Here is a 24,545-nt window from a genome sequence, read left to right on the forward strand (position 1 = left end):
GGCCCCCTCCCCCTTGTTGAATAAAGCAAGCAGGACTTTCTCTGGTGCCTCGTGAGCTCTGAGAAAGAGCTCAGGGCTTCCCGGAACCGATACAGTGGAGGCGGGTGGCTCCGATGGTGGGGCTGTGAATCCGCTCTGAGTTTCAGCCAGACCTCCACAGAAGCTATCCGAGCTGCTGAACCCAAACCTCCAAACTCGAGATCAGGTCCTGGGACAGCTCCTTTCTAGTTCCGACTAGTTCCGACTGAAACCCAGAGCAGATTCACAGCCCCTCTGACATCTGAGCCATCAGCCTGCACTACCGGAATTGCCAGGCTGCGTATAACGGTCGCCACGAAGCGCGCTCGCCTGGGTCTCTTCGAGAGCATCGTTGTGGCGCCCCGGTCGCTTCCTTCCTTCCTTCCTCCGGCTACTGGACTGATTCGGGTCGGTCCACCCGCCCGTCTCAAGGGCTCAAGGGCTTTCTCCAAACCAAAACCCCTCACGCGCCCTTCGAGCGGCGGATTTCGCCTCCGAATAAAATGCAAAGCGTTCTCGCCTTCCTTCTCCTCCTCGCCTCGGGCTCCAACGGTAAGGGCGGGTTTCGCTTCTCCTGTGACCCCCTTCTCTCCTCCCAACTGTAGTTCTTCCTTAGGGACCTGACTTATTGAAAGAAGTGGAAGCCTGCCACACTGGATTTCTCTCTTTCCGTCCAGCAGATGGAATGGGTGAGCGATGAGTAGCCAATTCATCCCTCAAAACCCCGTGCGTAAAAAGTGATCCCGGGACTCCAGTCTGTCTGGAGAAACTAGGCTTGGGTCCGGAATTGCGCCTCCACCCGTCATTCCCAGGACGTGATGGCCTAAATGCAAGGAGGCTTGAGAAATGCTCTTTGCCTGCTCAGAGGCACTTCACATCACAGGCTGGATCACAGTCGTGATGGGCCCAGGGGCTAGCAGATGGGAGTGGTGCGCCTCCATATATATGCCTGCCCGAGACCTTAGATCTGTTGGAGGAGCCCTTCTCCGCATCCCACCAATGCAACATATGTTATGATGGGACAAGGGAGAGGGCCTTCTCTGTGGTGGCACCCCGACTGTGGAATGCCCTCCCCTTGGAGGCCTGATTGGCGCCAACATTGATTTCATTTCCACGCCAAGTAAAAACATTTTTGAATAAGGATGTACTCTAAGAACTATGATAATTCAAATGGTGTCCTATCGGAAGCCATATGTGGAATAATACTTTGTAATATAATGTAATATATGTATTGATGTATTTGTTGTATTTGATTTTATATATTTTTGTATTTTATTTATTTATCATACTTATACCCCGCTCCTCAGCCAAAAAAGGCTCCCGGAGCGGCTTACACTTAGCAAAAAAGACAGTCCCTGACCTCAGGCTTACAATCTAATAAAGACATGACACACGAGGAAAAGGAGTCAAGGAGGGAGGGAGGGAGGAGAGAGAAAGAGAGAGAGAGAGAGAGAGAGAGAGAGAGAGTCCAGCAGGAGCAGGCCCCGATGTTACTTCTGCCTGCTCCTGTCCCCTCGGTCCTTCTTCTTCCCCACAGGGCCAAGATGGCAGTTTGCCCTGTGGGGGGGGGGGGGAGAGTCCAGCAGGAGCAGGCCCCGATGTTACTTCTGCCTGCTCCTGTCCCCTCGGTCCTTCTTCTTCCTCACAGGGCCAAGATGGCAGTTTGCCCTGTGGGGGGGGGGGGAGAGTCCAGCAGGAGCAGGCCCCGATGTTACTTCTGCCTGCTCCTGTCCCCTCGGTCCTTCTTCTTCCCCACAGGGCCAAGATGGCAGTTTGCCCTGTGGGGGGGGGGGGGAAGAGTCCAGCAGGAGCAGGCCCCGATGTTACTTCTGCCTGCTTCTGTCCCCTCGGTCCTTCTTCTTCCCCACAGGGCCAAGATGGCAGTTTGCCCTGTGGGGGGGGGGAGAGGCCAGCAGGAGCAGGCCCCGATGTTACTTCTGCCTGCTCCTGTCCCCTCGGTCCTTCTTCTTCCCCACAGGGCCAAGATGGCAGTTTGCCCTGTGGGGGGGGGGGGAGAGTCCAGCAGGAGCAGGCCCCGATGTTACTTCTGCCTGCTCCTGTCCCCTTGGTCCTTCTTCTTCCCCACAGAGCCAAGATGGCAGACTTTATATATGACTTATAATTGGCTAAAACCCATTCAGGGTTGCCATAATAATAAAACAAACAAAGCCTTTGATGGTTAAACTCACTGGCACATTGCTTTAACTGTTTTAACTGTATCTATTGCTTTTAAATTATATATTGTTTTAACTTGGATCATGGTTTAATTTGTTTTTAACTATATATTTATTGTTTAATACTGTATGTTTTTATCTGTACGCCGCCCTGAGATCTTAGTGATATGGGGGGGGGGGATATAAATATTTTAAATAAATAAATAAATAGATTCTGGACTTAAAGCTGTATAGCAACAGCAGCATAATTAGACAACGATCTGCATTATTTCTCTTCTCCGCCAGTCCAACAGCCCCATTCCATGCTTTACAACCGCGTCCACATTCCCGCCAAAATAACAAAACCCTGTTTACCAACGCTGATGTATATAAGATAGAGATAGAGATATGAAATACTCTGAGCATGTGCACTTTTGCATTTTGAATGCACATAAATCATTGCATCTTTGGGGCTACAGAAATTCACGAGGTGTGCTTTTGCTGTCTTCATGCTCCACTTGGTTGTAAAGTTGTAAAAGAAAGGGATAAGGTGTATATTTAGGCTGTTTTAAATTGCTCTTAAATTGTGTATGTTGAAGGTTTTATCTTATGTTTTTGCTTTGGAATTTTTGTGACCCACCCAGAGAGCTTTGTCTATTGAGCAGTAAGGGAAGGAAATTAATGAATTAATATAGTTAGTAAAAATAACAAAATGAGCACCTGCCTGCCTTGCTGTCCCAACTATAAAATGTTTTTGAAACTAAGAAGAAAGGAAGGATACGGTTTGTGGGCAGAACCAGGCCAGGTGCTGAAGGCTTCTGCCGCTACTCCCAGCACCTGCTGCTCTCTAGGTGATAATTCCACCCACACCCCCGTGCCTTAGGACTCTGGCCATAACTGCACCACTGGGGGTTGTAGTGGGACCCCAGCACTGAATTCACATATGACATTTGTGTGCATGGGCACTAATGCACAGACATGCACAACTATTTTATGTACTTAGCATAAATAAACTTTTGAGCTTTCTGAAAGCAAAAGACTCTACTTCCCTTTTTACAGGATACATTACACAGATACAGGAAACCTAAATACTCATGGGTTTTGGGTGGAGTGTGGGTAGCTTAGTACCCCATCAGCAACCTGCCCTGGCCGGATATGCATGAAATGGCAGCCTGTGGTATGTTCCCGCCTTTTCCCAACGACAAACCCTGGGGGTAAATTAACCCACCACTACTTGCAGGGTTGTGGGTGGTCTGTTAACCATGGCAACAACCCACCTTGGTCAGGTTTGCAGGACACGACATACAGTGGCATGTCTTAAATTGCATTTTTAAAATGTTTATTTTATTTATTTATTTATTACATTTTTATACCGCCCAATAGCCGAAGCTCTCTGGGCGGTTCACAAAAATTAAAACCATCATAAAACAACCAACAAGTTAAAAACACAAATACAAAATACAATATAAAAAGCACAACCAGGATAAAACCACGCAGCAAAAATTGATATAAGGTTAAAATACAGAGTTAAAACAGTATAATTTAAATTTAAGTTTAAATTAAGTGTTAAAATACTGAGTGAATAAAAAGGTCTTCAGCTGGCAACGAAAGGAGTACAGTGTAGGCGCCAGGCAGACCTCTCTGGGGAGCTCATTCCACAACCGGGGTGCCACAGCGGAGAAAGCCCTCCTCCTAGTAGCCACCTGCCTCACTTCCTTTGGCAGGGGCTCACGGAGAAGGGCCCCTGCAGATGATCTTAAGGTCCGGGCAGGTACATATGGGAGGAGGCGTTCCTTCAAATAACCTGGCCCCAAACCGTTTAGGGCTTTAAATGACAATACCAGCACTTTGAATCGGGCCCGGACCTGGACTGGCAGCCAATGAAGTTGTAAAAGGACTGGCGTAATAATGACAAATCATGTAACTAAATTAACTATTGGTGGTTTGTCCTGACATGCAGATCAGGTCTGTTTGTCACAAACACACACACTCTAGAAAGAGACACAGATTTACTGTCTCAGAGATGACAGCACAGCAGGATAAGAGTGAGGCAAACAGGGCTGGCCAAAAACATTTTGCTGCCTGAAGTGGACCTCACTGGGTGACTTTGGACCTTTGAGAGGTTAGGTGACTCTCAGCCTAACCTACCTCACATTGTTGTTATGAGGATAAAAATGTGGAAGTCTTTAGCTCTGGGAGAAAAGATAGAATATAAATTTAATAAAATAAAGCAAAAAAATGATCCACCTGGAAACACAATGAACTTACATTATGTTTTTAAAAGTTCAGAATAAGCTTTCAAAACATGTAAAATGGCCAGCCGTGCACTGCATGCTGCCTTACTGAGACTACACATTTATATGCATGTGTTCTGGAGACAGGATGCAGGGAATACCCCACTTGGAAATGTATCTTATAGAGACCCTGGGGAGGGATCTACATCCTGAAGATTGACGCTAAGAGCTTCATCCCACGTACCTGTTTCCCTCGAATTATCCCCTACAGCATTAAGCTGTCGCTGTTGTTGTTGTTGCTACCAGGCAGCTAGATCCTTTGCATACCGGGAAATGGGTTTAAGGGGGGAAATGTAAAAAAATCATAAAAAATCAACAGATGACCCAATCCGATTCAAATTTGGTATGCTTAAAGCTCTCCTTAATATCTATTACTGTGACAATTTTGATGTCTTTATCTTTAAAGCTTACGCAGATATAAGCATTTGGCTTAATTTTTATTCAAATCCTGCTCCTACACCCCAGGGGCCGCTTGGAAAACAACAAATGATACGCTCTGAAACTAGTAGCAAAATGTTGCACTTCTTTTGGTTAAGAAGCGCAATTAAAGCAGGATGCATGGGAGTACTTCACAATAAAAGCAGATTATGAGCTGGAAAACTTCGGAGTCCTTTGCACGCAATTCATAGTGATTGCACAGTATAACGCTGGTGTGATAAAGCTCTCTATCTTATAACTCATACTAAAGAAGCAAAGACAGAATTTGTAAAAGATAACTTCTTGCTTCTCATTTGCCGCACACATATGGCTCCATCTTCCACATGATCATCAGCTCACAGAAACTTAATAACAGGGCAATCCTATACATGTCTACTCAGAAGTAAGAACCAAGTAAGTAATGGAGGTTACTCTCATGCAAGCGTGTATAGGACAATCCTAGGTATGTCTAATTAGAAATAAGTCTCATTGCCTTCAAATTATTTATTTATTTATTTATTTATTTAAGGATTTTTATGCTGCCATTCAGCCAAAAAAGCTCTCATGGCGGCTTACAAAAGTATTTCTTGACAGTCCCTGCCCACAGGCTTACAACCTAAAAGACATGACACAAAAGGAAAGGGGATTGGGAGGGAGGAGGGGGGGGAAAGGAAAGCAAATTCAGGCACTACAATCTTAGTTGTAAAGTTCAGCAGTTACAGTTGACAGCAGGAGGGAGGGGGCTCTCAGCTGGAGCTGGACCCAGGCACGGTGGAGAGGTGCCTGGCTGCTGCTGCTTCCCTCACTGGTGGCCTCTGCAGAGACAGTTGACAGCAGGAGGGAGGGGGCTCTCAGCTGAAGCTGGACCCAGGCACGGTGGAGAGGTGCCTGGCTGCTGCTTCCTCCCTCACTGGTGGCCTCTGCAGAGACAGTTGGTAGCAGGAGGGAGGGGGCTCTCAGCTGGAGCTGGACCCAGGCACGGTGGAGAGGTGCCTGGCTGCTGCTTCCTCCAGTAGCTGCATAAAACTGCAGTCTAAAAACTCACTCACTTTCGTCAGGTTGTTGTACAGGCCCAGGGCCGGCGCTACTGTTAGGCTAACTAGGCAGCCGCCTAGGACGCAGACCTCAGAGCGGTGCAGTACTGCCCTTTAAGGGTCACAGTTTTATGCAAATTAGTTGTTTTAAGAAAAAACATAATAAAAGGAAAATATAACAGTTCAGAAACTTTTCTTGAACACCTGAATCAAAGTTGGCAGTTTGTGTGTGTGTGTGTGTGTGTGTGTGTGTGTGTGTGTGTGTGTGTGCAAATAGCTCGCCTTCTCTAGGGCACAAAATAGTCTGGCACTGGTACTATGTACAGCCCTTATTTCACAGCCTCCCTAGCTGTATCCCAACAACCAGCGCGCTGGGTAGCAACACTGAACTACACTGCAAAAGTGTCATACACTCTCCTGTCCAGCAGCGATATGGGTATAGAAAGGAAACTCTTGTGCAAAGCACTTGAGTCATTGCTGACTCCTAGAGGGACGCCTGCTTTCTCTGACGTTTTCTTGGCAGACTTTGTAGCGGGGCGGTTTGCCATTGCCTTCCCCAGTTGCAGTTACCTTTCCCCCAGCTAGCTGGGGACTCATTTTACCGACCTCGGAAGGATAGAAGGTTGAGTCGACCTGAGCCGGCTGCCTGAGAACCAGCTTCCGCTGGGATCGAACTCAGGCCATGGGGAGAGTTTCGGCTGCAGTAACTGCCGCTTACCACTCTGCGCCACACGAGGCATTAAATATGGGTATAACAACAGACTAATCTGCAGGATGACCTTAAACTATGCTCAGCCCCACTGCCCCACCCCATCCCACCCTACCAAAAGTGGGCATAAGGCTGGCCTTTATTTATATTGGCAGAGTAATATTAAAAAAAAAAATTACAAACACAGTACAGAAAAAATATATTTTATACTGTAATTTTAAACTTTTGTATTGTATTTTATCATGTTGTATTTTATTGTTTTAATTGTTGTCAATTGGCCAGAGAGCTTCAGCAATTCGGGGGTACAGGTATTTAAGAAATAAATAAATTAAAATAAAAGTCCCAGCTGCCTTTCAAAATTTGTGGTTTCAATGGGGGGGGGGAGTTTACTGAGAGCAAATTGAACTTACCTGTATGTTCATTATTATTATTATTATTATTATTATTATTATTATTAATATTTCTGTATCTTTCTTGCTGAAGTTGAAGAACATCATAACGAAATGTATTATATCATGTATGGTTGTGTATATTTACCCATGAAGTTGTATTAAAATTGTTTGTAAAATTGTTTTAATATTGAAAATCAATAATAAAGAATTTTAAAAAACATGAACAAAGCGAAAGAAAGAAAGAAAGAAAGAAAGAAAGAAAGAAAGAAAGAAGAACCCAATATTTGTCTGTTCTGTGTCACAATACACCACAGATATTTGACCTGAAACATTTGAGGGGCGGGAATTAAATAAAGTGATTTAAATATTATATTATATAGACATTTTTACTGGAATATTTGTAGATTTTTTTAAAAAAATCTCTTACATTGTTTAAATTGTAACAAAGATACTGGGAATTATTGACACACCAATAAATTTTAGCCACCCCAAAAACTCTACCTGATATACTGATAACCACTCTTCTATTTTAACTCTCTTCCACTGAGGTTGTTGGGGCACCTTTAATTTTTATGTCACTAACTATTAGTTCCATTTCATGGTGAGATATGTATTTCAATGTCTTATATGTATTTCCACATACATTCCAAGGATGATCGCGTGAAAAACTTTAATTACAACTTTGAAACTGCCAAGCTTGTCTTTTATTGTATTTGTAACTTTTATTGTATTTGCCTTTTATTGCATTTGTAACTGGCATGCAATTGACATCCATTCATTGTTACTAATGAAGAATGAAATGGAAAAATTTCCATAGAAAAAATTCATAGAATCATAGAATGGTAGAGTTGGAAGGAGCCTATAAGGCCATCAAGTCCAACTCCCCGCTCAATGCAGGAATCCACCCTAAAGCATCCCTGACAGATGGCTGTCCAGCTGCCTCTTGAATGCTTCTAGTGTGGGAGAGCCCACAACCTCCCTAGGTAACTGGTTCCATTGTCATACTGCTCTAACAGGAAGTTTTTCCTGATGTCCAGCTGCAATCTGGCTTCCTTTTACTTGAGCCCGTTATTCCGTGTCCTGCACTCTGGGAGGATCGAGAAGAGATCCTGGCCCTCCTCTGTGTGACAACCTTTTAAGTATTTGAAGAGTGCTATCATGTCTCCCCTCAATCTTCTCTTCTCCAGGCTAAACATGCCCAGTTCTTTCAGTCTCTCTTCATAGGGCTTTGTTTCCAGATCCCTGATCATCCTGGTTGCCCTCCTCTGAACACGCTCATTTGTCTGCGTCCTTCTTGAAGTGTGGAGCCCAGAACTGGACACAGTACTCTAGATGAGGCCTAACCAGGGCCGAATAGAGAGGAATCAGTACCTCGCTCGATTTGGAACCTATACTTCTATTAATGCAGTCCAAAATAGCATTTGCTTTTTTTCCATTTCGCAAAATTTTCCACCCCATGAGACTGATCCCCATACCCATTTTGGCACAACTAGCAGCCCAGTGTCACCACTGGCAGGCCCAGCTGATGAGGGCACCTGGCATGGGAACCCAGCCATGGGTGTATACTTGATAGGACAGTAGCGGGTAGAAATGTTGATTTCCCACAATGCCTCAGCATGCCTGGCAGCATATTTCCTGTGGGAAGTCAAAATGGCTGCTCTCTCCTGCCAGGTAAGCCTGTGACAAGGGACACAGCAATTGGTAGGAGGGCCAAACAGAAGGCTCCACAAACCTGAATCTACTCATTCTCGATAGACATCACACCTGCACCAGGCCCCATAAACCCTCTCTGTGGCCCTGTAAAACTGACTCCAGGGTGGGAGTCAGGGGGCACCAAAGGCACTGCTTGCCCAGGCCACTATTTATCCTCGGTCTGCCCTGGAGTCCACAGGTTATAAAAATTCCTTCTCTCTTCCTTCCTTTTAAAATGATGTTGGAGGGTAGACATGAGGTCTTGCTTAACCGAGAACATTGCGCTGGGTGGTTTGAAGTATTTCAGACAAAATGTAGATTACACATTTTCTTATTAGATTTTAATGCAAATTGTACATGTGCTTTCAGAGACTCAGGAAGAATTCATCAGAATTTGGCCAGAAAAGGCTGTGGTGGAATATGGAGGCTCCGTTGTGTTAAACTGCAGCTCCAACTGTGAGGGAATTGGCTTTGAGAGCAGCTTAAAACAGGTTTCCGCAGGAAATGGGACATCTTGGAAAGCCTTCAATTTCACCTATGGAAATAACTGGGATCCTGAAATATTATGCTTTGCTAAATGTACGAGTGCCATAACACCTCCGCGTACGAAGATCACAGTTTACCGTAAGTCACATGTTGGGCTGTGTTGTAGGGTGGCCATGTGACCTCTCTGACAGAGGACTGTCCTCTGTTTGAACATTATCTTTGCAAAGTGAGGAAGGAAACTGACCATAGGGTGCGGGGAGTTGGCTGCTGACAGCAGAGGCCTCATAGGCTACCTAGGCCAGAGCAGATCATTCACTGTCCCTGGGTTTCTTACTTCCAGAGCTACCATAGAAAGAAAGTCCAGAAATTCATTCCATGACACTTCCACTACCTCTAAATTACATTAATCAAGATTTAGCACTTTTTATTCTGTTCCAGGTGCTCCAGAGCGAGTAGTGCTTGACCCAGTGCCCAAAATGGAGGTGGGCCAGGAGTATACCTTGACCTGCCGGGTTCCCAACGTTGCCCCCATCCGGAACCTCACCGTGATCCTCTTCAAAGGGCAGGAAAAAATTCTAGTGAAGACGTTTGAGAATCACACTGCACCTGACGCTGCAGACGTTAATGTGACCCACAAAATAACTGCTCAGCAGAATGACCATAACGCAAAAATCACCTGCAACGCAGATCTGGACCTGAGACCTGAAGGGCCACGCTTTGAAAAGGCATTTGGTGGCAATGAATCACTAACAACTGTTGGTGAGTTCATACTATCATAGAATAGCAGAGTTGGAAGGGGCCTACAAGGCCATTGAGTCCAACCCCCTGCTCAATGCAGGAATCCACCCTAAAGCATCCCTAACAGATGGTTGTCCAGCTGCCTCTTGAAGGCCTCTAGTGTGGGATAGCCCACAACAAATGGTAGCCATGGGGAGGGTTTGCTCATTCATAGAATGGCTACCATGATGGGCATGGCCGGTCACAAATTTCTCTGAAGGCAAGCTGGTGAGACTAAAAGAAAACTAAGTTGCTCAAGAACCTGATACAAGGCAAAGGCATAGTCTGAGTGTTTGTAGCATGCCAGTATCCCAGTTTAAAAAATAATGTAATTTTTAAAAATCTTAATTAAAAAAACCAGGAAGGTCAGGAGCCTGGTGGGCACCATGAGAGGTGTCCATGGGCACATTGGTGCTCACAGGCACCATGCTGGAGACTCTAGAACTAAAACGAGTGGCATGTAGCCCATTCGGGGAAATAGCTGTGGGGAAGAAGTAGAATCATAGAATAGTCGAGTTGGAAGGGGCCTATAAGGCCATCGAGTCCAACCCCCTGCTCAATGCAAGAATCCACCCTAAAGCATCCCTGACAGATGGCTGTCCAGCTGCCTCTTGAAGGCCTCTAGTGTGGGAGAGCCCACAACCTCCCTAGGTAACTGGTTCCATTGTCCCATTAAGTTCACGTCTAGTGCTCCAGTTCACTTATAGGAATGTTGCAACAAAAGTCAAAAAATGGCTGAATTTCTTGATGATGGAAATATTTCGTTTTGAAATGCAGTAGTTCCTTGCGATATGCAAAGAAACTTCATCTGATTATAAGTTCATTTGCACATTGTTTTCATGATTTTACTTATAATTTATTTCCATTGCCCCAATCAAAGGAGGTAGCAAGCGCACAGAAGTATTTCATGGCTACATATTTACTGAGAATTGGGCCATTCTTTGTTGGGATTTCTATCTCCTTAGGCTTGTTTTTACAAGGGTTGGTATTCATTTTTGTTTTACTTCTGCAAACCTTGGAGATCCCCCCCAGCCATATTGATATCTCCTCCATGTTTCTCAGAGGCATAATTTGGACTCCATTTCTGTTGGCGTAGGTACTGAACACCTGAGTTCGCTATTTAAGGGAGATATTATTTCAACTGTGGTTGCTATTTTAATAACTGTCATGGTTTTATCTGTTGTCTTGACAGTTTTTCCAATGGATCCTAGTCTTGAAACCCCACACTCCGCTGAGACTAATACAAAGATGACCGTGAACTGTAATGTTTCTGGAGTTTTTCCAGCTGAAGAGGTCCAGTTTGAACTCTTGTTTGCAGGGGAGAGAAGGAACTTCAGCAGAAGAGTGTCGGGGGACACAGTGAGTGCCCAGGCTCTGATGTCCTCTTCATTAGCAGGAGAACATAAGTTGATCTGCACAGTCTCTCTGGGGCCAGTGACCAAAACTGTAGTGGAGATAGTGAATGTGTACCGTGAGTATCATATCTCTAATTAACCTGTCTGAATTCCTGACTTAACATTCACCTCCTTCCATCCAATCAGACTGTCATGTCTAACCCTACTGCCCCTGTCTTGGGAGAAGATGTTTCAGGTTATCAATCAGAATCAGATTCAGAACTGGAAGAAACAGCGCCAGACACCAGCCAGCCTGTACTGGCGGGGGAGGAAGCTCTCATGGGCGATTCCCCAACTGGAAGTCAGCCCTCTCCAGAGCTTATCTCCTCAAGGCCAAACCCTACACATTCAGTGGGAAGTGAGGTTTCTTCCGGAGGTGAGCATCCCAACAAGCTAGCTGATGTGAGGGTCCGCCGGAAGCTCAAATGCACAGCACAGAAGGAAGGTGTGAGAAAGTCGGTTCGATTACGCCAGAACCTGCCTCCGCACCAGGCTCCCTGAAGTTATGGGCATTTGGGAAGTGGTTTCCTATTGTTCTTGAGCAGACAATTGTCTTGCTTAGTTTGCATAGTTTTGCCTAGGGGGATGTTTTCAAGAGGTTAGACTCTCTTCAGATTGAAGAGATGTTTGTTGCTTAATAAAAACTTTGTGGATTACTTAGCAAGCCTCATCATTTGCCTGCCATCGAAAGAAGGAGTTTTCCGAGAAACACGACACAAACTGGAAAAAGCTTAATCATGGAATTGCCTTCATTTGCAAAGCAAAAACCACAATAGTGGACTAGATCCAAACTTAGTTGAACTTTGGCCTCAGCTAGACCTACAGGTCAAGCGCGACGGAGGGGTGAAGATCTCACGATATTATGATCGCGAGTTCGTCCCCCTCTGTTTACACGCAGCGCATGATGTCCAGGAAGAAAGAGGACGTCACGCCTGCCATTTTGTGTTGTGTTTATCAAAGAAGGAGTGCTCAAGTGCCGAAATGTGAGGTGTTTTTTTTAAAAAAAATCCCGCTCAACCCACCCCACCACCAATGGCCACATTGCTCCTGAGGAGCTCTGTGCCCCGTGTGCAGTTCCCGACTCCTCGTGGTTACTTGCAAGGAGCCAGGACAACCCTCAACGTGCTCCACATACTTACAGGGTAGGGTGAGATCCCGGGGAAAGGGAGGAATCATCCCTCCCTGCTCCTGGGATCCCCTGTGCGTCGTGTGGACACACGGATAATCCCGGGGATTGCCCCGGGATATTGCCCCATCTAGCTATGGCCTTAGTTCCTTTTGACATTGATGGGATGTGTGCAGGGGCTTCCTGTCCCCTTTCATGGTGCCCCTTTCATGTCAGTTCACCCACTTTCAGGGCCGTTGGGCAATTTTTGCCCCCATCACAGCATGCTCTCCTAGACCTAGTGTAACTTTTTGCTATTCTTTCTTTGTAATGAAGAGAAGGAATTCTGAAATGACTTAGCCTCCTGGACTAGCAAGTACTTTGGAACTTAGTTTTTCAACGGCTCTTCCACCTATCCTAAATGTTCCAACTCAGTACTCAGCTCGAAAAGAAGAGAAAGTGTCCACATACTATTCACAATGCAGGTTTTGCCACACACACACAAAAACTTAGTGCAACAAATTATTAGAGGCCAACCTTTATACATCATTTGCTCTACAAGCATGCTTAGTTGCACACTTGCCCCAGCATGGATTATGTTCATTGATCTTCATTGAGTTCCAAAATACTCATTAGTCCTGGAGGTCCAGTCATATCAGAATTCCTTCTCTTTGTTGCTGAGAGGGAATAGTATACACGTTGCACTTGAGGAGCATGTTGTGATGGGGGCAAAACCTGCCCACCAGCCCTGAGAGCGGGTGAACAGATGTCCGGAAAACAGGGCCCAAATGGGGGTGCCAGTTGCAGGCCTCCCCTCCACACCCTGGGCCTGCCTGTCAAAAAGACAGAGATGTGGTTATACCATTCATAACAGAATAATGTTCCAGGGGGTGGAGTCAGGTCATCTTCTCCATTTAAACAGGGGAGAGTGTGTGTGTGGAGAACAACAAAACATTGTGATGTCCTTGCACTGCCTGTCATTGGTGGGGAATCTGTGGCTCTCCAAATGTTGCTGGACTGCAAATCCCTTTCACCTCTGATCATTGGCCATGCTGGCTGGGGCTGATGGGAATTGTAATCCAACCATACCTGCAGGACCCCCATCCCAGTCTAGATGGGAAAAACTGGCCCAGCCATATATTTTCAGGAAACCAAGAAGAGGGAAGGAAAGGAACAGTCTATTCCCTACCTCACCCCAGTTTGTTCCACAGTATTTGGTGTTCCGTCCACCACAGGTATATTGCCTCTCAGCTAAATTATTTTGACAGGATTTAGCTAGTACTGAAATAACTATAGCAAGCCAAGCCATTGGGATGTGTAATGACTGCTCTACTATATTCTTTTGCAGATTTGCCCAAACCCATCCTGGGCATTAACCAGCCAAATATCCTCATCAACCAAAGTGTGATCATTAATTGCAGTTCTGATGGCACTGAGTCCCCTGGTACTAAAATGCAGATCAGAGATGCCAAGCAAACCTTTGCAATCGGAAGCCCTCCTTTCCTGACGTTTCCGGTGAAAACACGGGAAGAGGACAATGGGAGGGAATTCATATGCCGAGTAGAGTTGATGGTTGATGGCCACCCAGTTGTAAAAGAGACATCTGTAAACCTCACTGTCTTCTGTGAGTAGGAAATACTACAAATAATATTTTAATCCTAAAGATGCAAATCAGTTAACATAATCCAATCCAAGAGAACTTGCGTTATTGGGTGGTTCCATGAAGATTCCAGGACCCACTTGGCATCCAGCATTGCATACTGCCTAAGCTGCATGAAATGATGACTCGCTCTGTTACAATTTTGCCTGGCAGAATAGGATGCTTCCTTTCATTCCACATTGCCAAGGGAAACAACTCTCTTGTTTTCTCCATTCTAGATGGGCCTCAGATGAACGATTCTAGCTGCCCTAGTATGTTGACCTGGAAGGAGGGCAGTGAAGAGACTTTTAACTGTTCAGCCTGGGGGAACCCACAGCCCACTGTTAAATGCCAGAAAGGCAGCGAGCCTTACAGCATTGGAGTACAACAGCATGTCAGCAGAGAACACAGGGGCCTCTATCATTGCATTGCCACCAATGCATATGGCGCTGACGTTAAAAATGTGACCATAAATGTTGAATTTGAATGTAAGTTAACCTCTCTGGGGGTGTTTTGGGGTGTGTGTGTGTGTGTGTGTGTGTGAGAGAGAGAGAGAGAGAGAGAGAGTTAAAGCAGTCTTTTGACTTGCAGCAGATATCCAAGGATGGGGCATCTTTTAGGTTTACTGTGCTAAAATATATGTCCAAATACACATCCAAATTATAAGTTATAAACTTATCCCAAGGAGGCGGACAGAGAGAAATCCTGGCTAATAACCTGGGAGACATGCAGATCTCACCTTAAATATCATTGAGGTAGCCTTTGTCAGGTGATAGACCTGGGGGAAGTCGAACATTCTCAGCCTCAAAAGTCAAAAACAACAGTGGGCTGAATTAAACGAGTGTGTACACCCTAGGTCACAGGTGCACAACCTGTTTGGATCCAAGGGACACATGTGATGCTGGCTCAGGATTTGGGGGCGGTGCGAATGCACACACCCATGCAGTGAGGAATGAGCAGTCCCTCTGGGGAAGGGATCGTTGCTGTAGCGGGGGTTGGGGCCACCACTGAAATGTCCAATTCAAGACTGGGGGGAACACAGGTTGTGCACCCCTGCCAAAAATGCTGCTGTCTCTATTGGACTGTCTTCAATTCTCTTTTTAAAGGATTTCCTGACTCCCACCTCATTGGATTTGACTCTCCTGATGCTCAATCTTGTGCCTCCCTTGATAGGCCAATACTGCAATTTATATTAAAATACTCCAAATCCTGCTTTTGGAGTCGAGCACAAATGCATACATGAGCTCCATTGTTGTAAACTATCAAATTTCTTAAAGCACCCAGGAAGGTACTTTAAACCTTCTCAAACTGGGGAGAGGCAATGAGTGGGGTACCGCAGGGCTCAGTCCTGGGCCCAGTGCTCTTCAACGTTTTTATTAATGATTTGGACGAGGAGGTGCAGGGAATGCTGATCAAATTTGCAGATGACACAAAATTGGGTGGGATAGCTAATACCCTGGAAGACAGAAACAAACTTCAAAGTGATCTTGATAGGCTGGAGTGCTGGGCTGAAAACAACAGGATGAAATTTAATAGGGATAAATGCCAAGTTCTACATTTAGGAAATAGAAACCAAAGGCACAGTTACAAGATGGGGGATACTTGGCTCAGCAATACTACAAACGAGAAGGATCTTGGAATTGTTGTAGATCACAAGTTGAATATGAGCTAACAGTGCGATATGGCTGCAAGAAAGGCAAAGGCTATTTTGGGTTGCATTAGAATCATAGAATCATAGAATAGCAGAGTTGGAAGGGACCTACAGAGCCATCGAGTCCAACCCCCTGCTCAATGCAGGAATCCACCCTAAAGCATCCCTGACAGATGGTTTATTTTATTTATTTATTTATCATATTTATACCCCGCTCCTCAGCCAAAAAAGGCTCTCAGAGCGGCTTACACTTAGCAAAAAAGACAGTCCCTGCCCTCAGGCTTACAGTCTAATAAAGACATGACACACAAGGAACAGGAATTCAGGAGGGAGGGAGGGAGGGGGGAGGAGAGAGAGAGAGTCCAACAGGAGCAGGCCATGATGTTTCTTCTACCTGCTCCTGTCCCCTTGCTCTTTCTTCTTCCCCCCAGGGCCATGATGACAGTTTGCCCTGTGGGGGTGGGGGAAGAGTCCAACAGGAGCAGGCCATGATGTTTCTTCTACCTGCTCCTGTCCCCTTGCTCTTTCTTCTTCCCCACAGGGCCAAGATGACAGTTTGCCCTGTGGGGGTGGGGGAAGAGTCCAACAGGAGCAGGCCGTGATGTTTCTTCTGCCTGCTCCTTTCCCCTTGCTCTTTCTTCTTCCCCAGAGGGCCATGATGACAGTTTGCCCTGTGGGGGTGGGGGAAGAGTCCAACAGGAGCAGGCCGTGATGTTTCTTCTGCCTGCTCCTTTCCCCTTGCTCTTTCTTCTTCCCCACAGGGCCATGATGACAGTTTGCCCTGTGGGGGTGGGGGAAGAGTCCAACAGGAGCAGGCCGTGATGTTTCTTCTGCCTGCTCCTGTCCCCTTGCCTGCTCCTGTCCCCTATGATTGTCCAGCTGCCACACTGCCTCTAGGGTGGGAGAGCCCACAACCTCCCTAGGTAACTGATTCCATTGTCGTACTGCTCTAACAGTCAGGAAGTTTTTCCTGATGTCCAGCTGGAATCTGGCTTCCTTTAATAGAAGTATAGCTTCCAAATCACGTGAGGTACTGGTTCCTCTCTATTCGGCCCTGGTTAGGCCTCATCTAGAGTATTGCATCCAGTTCTGGGCTCCACAATTCAAGAAAGATGCAGACAAGTTGGAGCGTGTTCAGAGGAGGGCAACCAGGATGATCAGGGGTCTGGAAACAAAGCCCTATGAAGAGAGACTGAAAGAACTGGGCATGTTTAGCCTGGAGAAGAGAAGATGGAGGGGAGACATGATAGCACTCTTCAATACTTCAATACTCCAATACTTAAAAGGTTGTCACACAGAGGAGGGCCAGGATCTCTTCTCGATCCTCCCAGAGTGCAGGACACAGAATAACGGGCTCAAGTTAAAGGAAACCAGATTCCAGCTGGACACCAGGAAAAACTTCGTGACTGTTAGAGCAGTATGACAATGGAGTCAGTGACCTAGGGAGGTTGTGGGCTCTCCCACACTCGAGGCATTCAAGGGGCAGCTGGACAACCACCTGTCAGGGATGCTTTAGGGTGGATTCCTGCATTGAGCAGGGGGTTGGACTCGATGGCCTTGTAGGCCCCTTCCAACTCTGCTATTCTATGATTCTAAAGGACTAGTTGTGGAGGGGCAAGCGTTCCTAGCATTAAATAGCAAGCTAGTTGTGGGAATCGGGAGAGGTTTGGAAACCAATAAAACGGACAGAAGCAGCAGGCGCTGCTCCTATACTGTGGTCCCTGGCAAAAACTTCTTCCAAGCCCATCTACTTGAAAACGTCCCATGTATTTCGTTTCAGCCACAAGAGCTAGAATGTTGTCCTTTGCCAAACAAAATGAAGCTTTTTCCCCTGCAAAAGTCTTGTCTCGATGGCAGAATTGCAACTCTGTAGAATTGTCCTTTCCTTTCACAGCTTCCCCGCTCATCATCCTTGCAATCATCCTACCAACTCTTGCGGTTATTGGTCTTGTGGCTGCAGTGATCTGTTATAAGTATTACAGAAGCTATAAAAGTGGGGAATACCGCATAAGTCAGATGCAGCAGCGGCGGCGGCGGCAGCAAGAAACCATCGAGCTAAAGCGCCTGACTGGCAATATACAGACCATGAATGTCTAAGTGGACAGGTGGCTGCTAGACAAATGTCTTGTCTAGATCAGTGGTCTTCAACTGGTGGGTCACAAACCAAAAGTGGGTCACAAGATCAGTCCGGAAGGGTAGCAGCAAAGCTGTTGCCGCCATGTGGGACAATTGTGAAAGTGGGTCCCATGTTGCAGGTTGGGAGTCCAAAGTGGGTCTTCGATCTGGACCAGTTGAAGACTACTGGCCTAGATGGACCTATGGAATTCTTAGGCACCTAATTTTAACTCATCTGCCTTTTCCTTTCGCAGATTTCCAGCCCAACATCCTTGCAGTTATTCTGCCGATTTTTGTGGTTATTGGTCTTATACTTTTGGTGGCCTTTTGTGTATATAAGAAATGGGAAAAGATCAAGAAATACCATGTGAGGAAGGCGCATCAACAAGCAGGAATCCCCATGGAGGAAATACCCCTGAATGGCCATGTGTAGATCGCAAACGATTAACCCAACAGGTAGCTGCTAGGAATTAAAGAGGAACACAGTCCCATGACTGCAAGACTGTTAACTGTTATCAAGGTTCATCACCCGATCTAGTTGGGGACAGAAAATAGGAAAGCATGCCTCAGGTACTCAACAACGGATGGACAGTACTCTAATTGAACTTGGAGGTTTCTTTGGAGAGTGATGGTTTCTGAATTCTCAGGCAATGATTGGTAACATTCACTACAAAGGAGTCCATCTAGACAGACGGGTTGAGAAACTTGTGCCTCGTGTCTTTTTCTTAAGATCTCCCCTTCCATTCAGAATTGCCCTCCAGATTCTTAGCTCAAGAGGTGATGAAACCGTTGTGAATGGTTTGAAAGAGATCTGATGGCATTCATTAACTCAGTGGGAAGTGTCATTAGGAAAGAGCAGTGGGAAGTGTCACTAGGAGAGGAAAACTGGAAGTGCCACAACCAGAACTGGCTTCGTCTCCCAGTAATCAGGGCTGGCCCTGTCATGAAGCAGCCTGATGCAGGTGCATCAGGTGGCAGAATGGGAAGAATGGCAAATGGCGCCACTCTACCCCTCAAAAGGGCCCACTGCTTCTTGTTCTACTGGCTGCCTGCTTGGCTGGCTGGCTGGCCACTTTCTCCCACCCACCTCACCTGCTTGCTCACCTATCTAGTTGCTCACTCACTCACTCCTGTCTGCCCAGCTGCCACTCCCACCTAGCTGCTGCTCCCGCTTTGGGACCCAGCTGTGGGGCTCCTGGGAAAGGCCAGCGGAATGTCTGGAGCGATTCGCTACCAAAATTTTCACAGTGCAAACTGGCATCGGTTGAGACTTCAAGAAAGACCACAGTTCTTCCATCTCATATGATCAAATCGCAGGCAGCCTGTATGGTTCTCTATTTTGTCTCCTGGTACACAAACTCAGGATTATCTTCTTGAAAGATATGTGCTATGACTCTAAGTTTACTCGTATTTGTGAATGTCAGTATGAACTCTGACATGAAGCTTTTCCTAACCAGAAGAGCATTTGGACACTGAAATGGACTGCAATAAAGGAAGGGTGTGGAGCAGGCCCAAGTCACCCGCCGCAGCTGAAAATAACATCCTCTTTAAGGTGAAGGATATGTCTTAAAAAGAGGGATGTTTAGGTTTGCACATTCCAGGTTTCGCACACCTCTGCTGGTATAAAAGCATCAGAATCAGTTGATTCTATACCTGAAGCTTAAATGGTCTTTGGCTTAAAAAATATTTTGTAGAGTGAATTGCCTACAACAGATGTTCAGTTTCTCCTCCATATTCTGCCCTGGATGAACAACATTCACATGTGACAAACGGGTACAAGGGAGGGTCAAAGTCACATGCATGTATGAAAACACCTGCAGAACTCTTCATGCACTGCACTTTAGGTGTACACCTAACACATGTGAAATGACCCTTGTCTGTTAGGATAGAAAGAAAGCTCTCTTGCAGACCCTTGAACTTGTATCATGGAACCAACTGGAATTTTAAAGAACTTGATTGAAACGCAACATTTTATGTGAGTGTTTTCTATACTTTGAGCGTACATTCTGGATGATGAGAACCCAAACAACATTCTGGATGATGAGAACCCAAACAACAATTTAATTGAAGGGGTCGCACATGTTCATGCATCTTCCCATTTTCTCCTCCTTTAAAACCCAGCAAATCACTTTAAACCAACCTTGCATCTATTTGGTTATACAGTCGTGTTTTATTGCTGGAAGAAGAGTATCAATTTCTTAATTCTGCTTGTGCCGTCAGCTGAAAATTATAGCAGATGAAAGCACAGTGGGTGGCCATAGTAGTAGAGTGAATCCAAGTGTTGAAATAGTAAAACTGATGTAATTTTAAAAAATGTTTTGTAAAATAAATAAAATGATCACTTTAACATGCTGAGTCTCTGTGTTAGTTGAAAATGCTGCATGTTGTTAGCACAAAGTTGCCAAGTTTATAAGGCACATAACGGTGACTGTTCTCTGGTTGCTCTGTCACTTTATTATACTGTGTGACTGTGTGCACATCCCCTAATTCAGGGAAGGCAAACTTTGGATTCTGGAAAGTCAGCAAAACAGGGCTACCAAGAAACAAGAAGGATCAGTATGTTGTGGGGACAACAAGGCCTGCAGAAATATTAATAAATAAAACTAAAGGGGAGCCTCTCAGAAAAACAGCCCAACGAGGAGTGTGAATGCCTAGTGGTCACAGAATGTAAAGTGTCAGATGAAAGAGAGAGAGAGAAAGAGAGAGATAGAAACCAGGTAGAAAATGGAAAGGAATATCCAGGAAAAGAGCATGGCTGGAACTCTGAACTGGAGCATTCCTGTTAGAATGTGAGGTTACACTGCAACATTTTTAGACGTGTTGGTAGCGTTCTCCTCAAGGGAGCCCATCGAGAGAGATGGGGTCAGAGACTTCAGCCTTGCACCCTTCAGCCATGATTGTCCTCCAGACTTAAGAGGCAATCAGACAGTTGCAGATGGTTTTGTTGCAGGTTCCACTTATAGTAAATGTATTTTGAAAACACATTGGGAAGAGGACACCCACCCTGCATTGGTGATCACGTAGAAGGGAAATATCGAGATTTCTTTTTTATTTTCTCTTAGTCACGAAATGCCTCCAGGCTCCGAACTCTGCACTATATTTATTTTTATAACTCCCAGGCACTATCCAATCAGTCTCTGGGTCTGAGTCTCAAGAGACCATGGCCAGATCTACACCAAACAGGATATTGCACTATGAAAGCGGTATGAAAGCAGTATAACCCGTATACAAATATTTGTATATTTGTTTTTAATGTTTACTGTTTTTAACTTTTGTAACCCACCCAGAGAGCTTCAGCTATGGGGTGGTATATAAATTTAATAAAATAAACAAATAAATAAATAAATTGTGCACACATCCTCAGGCAATCATTTAAATTAAAATCACAAATTAGGAGCTTTATCACACCAGCGTTATACTGTGCAATCACTGTGAATTGCATGCAAAGGACTCCGAAGTTTTCCAGCTTATAATCTGCTTTGATTGTGAAATACTCTGAAGTTTTCCAGTTTATAATTAATGGTTTGAGGGTGAGGGTTTTAATGGAATTGTTTTATATGTTATTGTAACGTGCCTCGATGCACGTTACAATAACGTTACAATAACAAGTGGTGAGGCGGTGCTATAAAAATGCTTTAAATAATAATAAATAATCTGCTTTGACTGAAGTACTCCCAGGCATCCTGCTTTAATTGTGCTTCAAAGGCAAAAGACCCAACCTATTTTGCTGCTAGTTTTGGAGCGAATCATTTGTTGTTTTCCAAGCGGCCACTGGGGGCGCAGGAGCAGGATTTGATATGTTTAAAGAAAAATTAAACAAATGCTTACATCTGCGTAAGTTTTAAAGCTAAAGACATCAAAATTGGCACAGTAATAGATATTAGGGAGAGCTTTAAGCATACCAAATTTGAATTGGATTGGGTCAACCATTGATTTTTTAATGATTTTTTTACATTTCCCCACTTAAACCCTTTTCCTGGTATGCAAAGGATCTTAGGAGCGCTGCCGCCCGGGGTGTGATTTAGCTCGCAGCAACAACAACGGCGACAGCTTAGCGCTGTAGGGGATAATTCGAAGGAAACAGGTATGTGGGATGAAGCTATCAGTAACTGAGAAACAGTCATGTAGAAACCTGTGGGGTGAGGCTCTTGTTCATTATGTCCTCAGTCCTCCCTATACACTCAGCTAGAGGATGAGGCCCTAACTACAGCTGCGGAGTGTGTGTGTGTACAGTGACCATATGAAAAGGAGGACAGGGCTCCTTATCTTTAACAATTGTAGTGAAAAGGAAATTTCAGCAAGGGGTTATTTGTATATATGGGGAACCTGGTGAAATTTCCTCTCCATCACAAGAATTAACACTGCAGGTGCCCTGTCCTCTTTTAAATCTGGTCACTCTAGTATAGCTCCTGCACCTTTAACTGTGGTGATGAAGAGGGAATTTCACCAGGTTCTCCGTATATACAAATGACACCAGCTGAAATTCCCTTTTCTATGCAACTGTTAAAGATACAGGAGCCCTGTCCTCCGTTTCATAGGGTCACCCTATGTGCGTGTGTGATGTGTAAATCTGCTCTCTCCAAGGCCCAGGGGGGACTCCAAAGGTAGTGGGCACTCCTCCAACTGTTTGCATTTTATATGTAGAGTAAGATCTTTCACTGCTAATAATGGTCTTTGCGACATTGTTGCTCTCCCCCAAGCTTGTAGTTTTCTGGAATTCCCCTACAAAGGATGTTAAAATCCCACTTAAGAGCACAAAGAATCCATCCCACTGGCCTGGTTCAGACGACACTCTGGACTTTGTGGATAGCTTAACCATGTTCAGCTGTGGTTAACGCTAACCACATGCAGAATGCTTGCAGACAACACTTTTAACCCTTTTGTGGTTACGTTTTCCTTAACCACACGCTAACCACAAAGTGGTTAGTGGAGCACCTGATTCCTCCAACTGATCCACCCTGTATCCCAGCAGCCCTGGCGGTAGGAGCCCTGGCAGTTACGGCTGGCATTTTAGTGCAGGCACCAATCAAATCAGCAATTACCTACACACATCGTCCCATTTAGTGAGGAGTTCTTTTGCTTTCTGCATCGCCATTCCTGCTATACCTCTACAGTCATCACAGGGGAGGCGGAAGCTTTCATGGACGGCTGCACTAGCTGCGTCAGGCAGCACCACCACAGTAATCAGAACCTGAGGGGTGTCATGGCGCTTCAATGAGGTAGGAGGAATGGATGTTTCGTGTGGGGAAATTGCAAGCGGGAATTTAAAAAGCTCTACTGTAAGCACACTCTGCTAAGAAAAGCAAAAACCGCTCCAAAAAACTAATGTGAAACATGAAATGGCAGCCACAGCGAGCAAATCAATCAGCAGTCCAGAGCAGCCATAGAGCCTGCTGGCTAGAGGGGCCCCGCCTAGTAAGTCCGCTCTGTACTGGAAACTCTATGCCTTAACCATGGCCCCTTAACCACAGACACGTGTCAGACGACACTTTAATGGGGCAGATGGTTAGGGAAAATGTGTGTCAGATGACACGGTTAATCACGGTGAAGCATTCTGTTAACCGTTTTGTGGTTAAGCAGCATGGTTTCGCGTGTCGTCTGAACGGGGTCACTGAGTTGAATTGGGAAGGTTTACATTTCAAACTATGTTAACTCCCTTCCGTTTGAAACCAATCAATGTGAATTGTGCTTAAAAACTGCGTATTCCAGTTCAATGCTCAGTCGACTCCATGTCATCTGAGAATCCGTGCGTCTGCGCCATCTGCTGATGAATGGCAAAGCTGCAGCTGCCATAGCAATAAATTATGTAACAAACCCTAAGAGATGCGGCATTATCCTTCCCCAAGGGCTTCAGATCCACTCCACTCCCCAAGGGTGAGCCGGTCAAGGACAAAAGAGCCACATCTCTTCCTCATAAGCAAGCAACAAATAATCCTTTGGACTTGGCCCAAATCCCATAGGTTAGACTCTCCTAAAGGGAGACAGTCAAGAATTAACCTTTAGCAACTGTTTTAGAAAGTGGTGGTGGTGGGAGGGGCAGGGGGGAGGGGCAGGTGTCATGATATGCTTAAAATCAAAAGGAATCAGGTCAGAAGGTGGGAGTTGTGGATTTCACTCTTCTCCCATAATTCCAGTACTAATGAGCATAATTTGAGTACTACTGTTGTCATATATTAAGTACCGGACTCTTCCAACCAGAGTGGACAAAGACAACTGCAGATGGACAATCAGGGTCTGGCTGAATCAGCCCCTTCCATTGATCTGCAGTCTTCTGGCTGTTAGTAAATTTTTAAGGTGTCACAGGCCTCTCTTCATTCTTTTTCACCCTTTTCACCAAGCACAATCCAATCAAAGTTAAGCATTTTATTAAAAGATCCCATTAATTTCAATTGGAGAGATGTGCAGGGCAATCCTATGCACCTTTATTTGTAAGTAAACCCCACTGTGGTCATTGAGGCTTACTCCCAAAGAGGTAAGATTGTAGCCTTAAAAGTAAGCTGAACTCTCCCATTATAATCAAAAGATACTTACAGCTCCTTGACATTGGCTGGTTTATGCCCAGTATTTCTCCTTGATGCAAACTACCACTCTGCAAGAGTTTTCTTTCTAGGAATTCAGAGTCTGTTTTCTTATCTTCACCCTGCAGCCCTCACTTGCAGAAACTTTCTT

At 45.3% G+C, this 24,545-nt stretch overlaps 1 protein-coding gene and 1 long non-coding RNA gene across 2 annotated transcripts; one reads left to right on the forward strand and one right to left on the reverse strand.

Moving 5' to 3' along the window:
• The first annotated feature begins 160 nt into the window (after window positions 1-160).
• On the forward strand, window positions 161-18,224 carry LOC134394127 (intercellular adhesion molecule 5-like). The gene is made up of 7 exons (XM_063119304.1): window positions 161-570; window positions 9,079-9,333; window positions 9,634-9,954; window positions 11,165-11,443; window positions 13,820-14,095; window positions 14,350-14,598; window positions 17,656-18,224. Exons 1-7 carry the CDS (start codon window positions 522-524, stop codon window positions 17,856-17,858), a joined length of 1,632 nt encoding a protein of 543 aa, XP_062975374.1. The 5' UTR covers window positions 161-521; the 3' UTR covers window positions 17,859-18,224.
• LOC134394129 (uncharacterized) lies at window positions 10,804-24,446 on the reverse strand. Its single transcript, XR_010025165.1, has 3 exons — window positions 24,408-24,446; window positions 13,950-14,093; window positions 10,804-11,416 (listed from the first exon to the last, which is right to left on the reverse strand). It is a non-coding gene; the product is annotated as an uncharacterized LOC134394129 (long non-coding RNA).
• Window positions 24,447-24,545: the final 99 nt, after the last annotated feature.

Source organism: Elgaria multicarinata, chromosome 3, assembly GCF_023053635.1.
Source record: "Elgaria multicarinata webbii isolate HBS135686 ecotype San Diego chromosome 3, rElgMul1.1.pri, whole genome shotgun sequence".
NCBI lineage: Eukaryota > Metazoa > Chordata > Lepidosauria > Squamata > Anguidae > Elgaria > Elgaria multicarinata.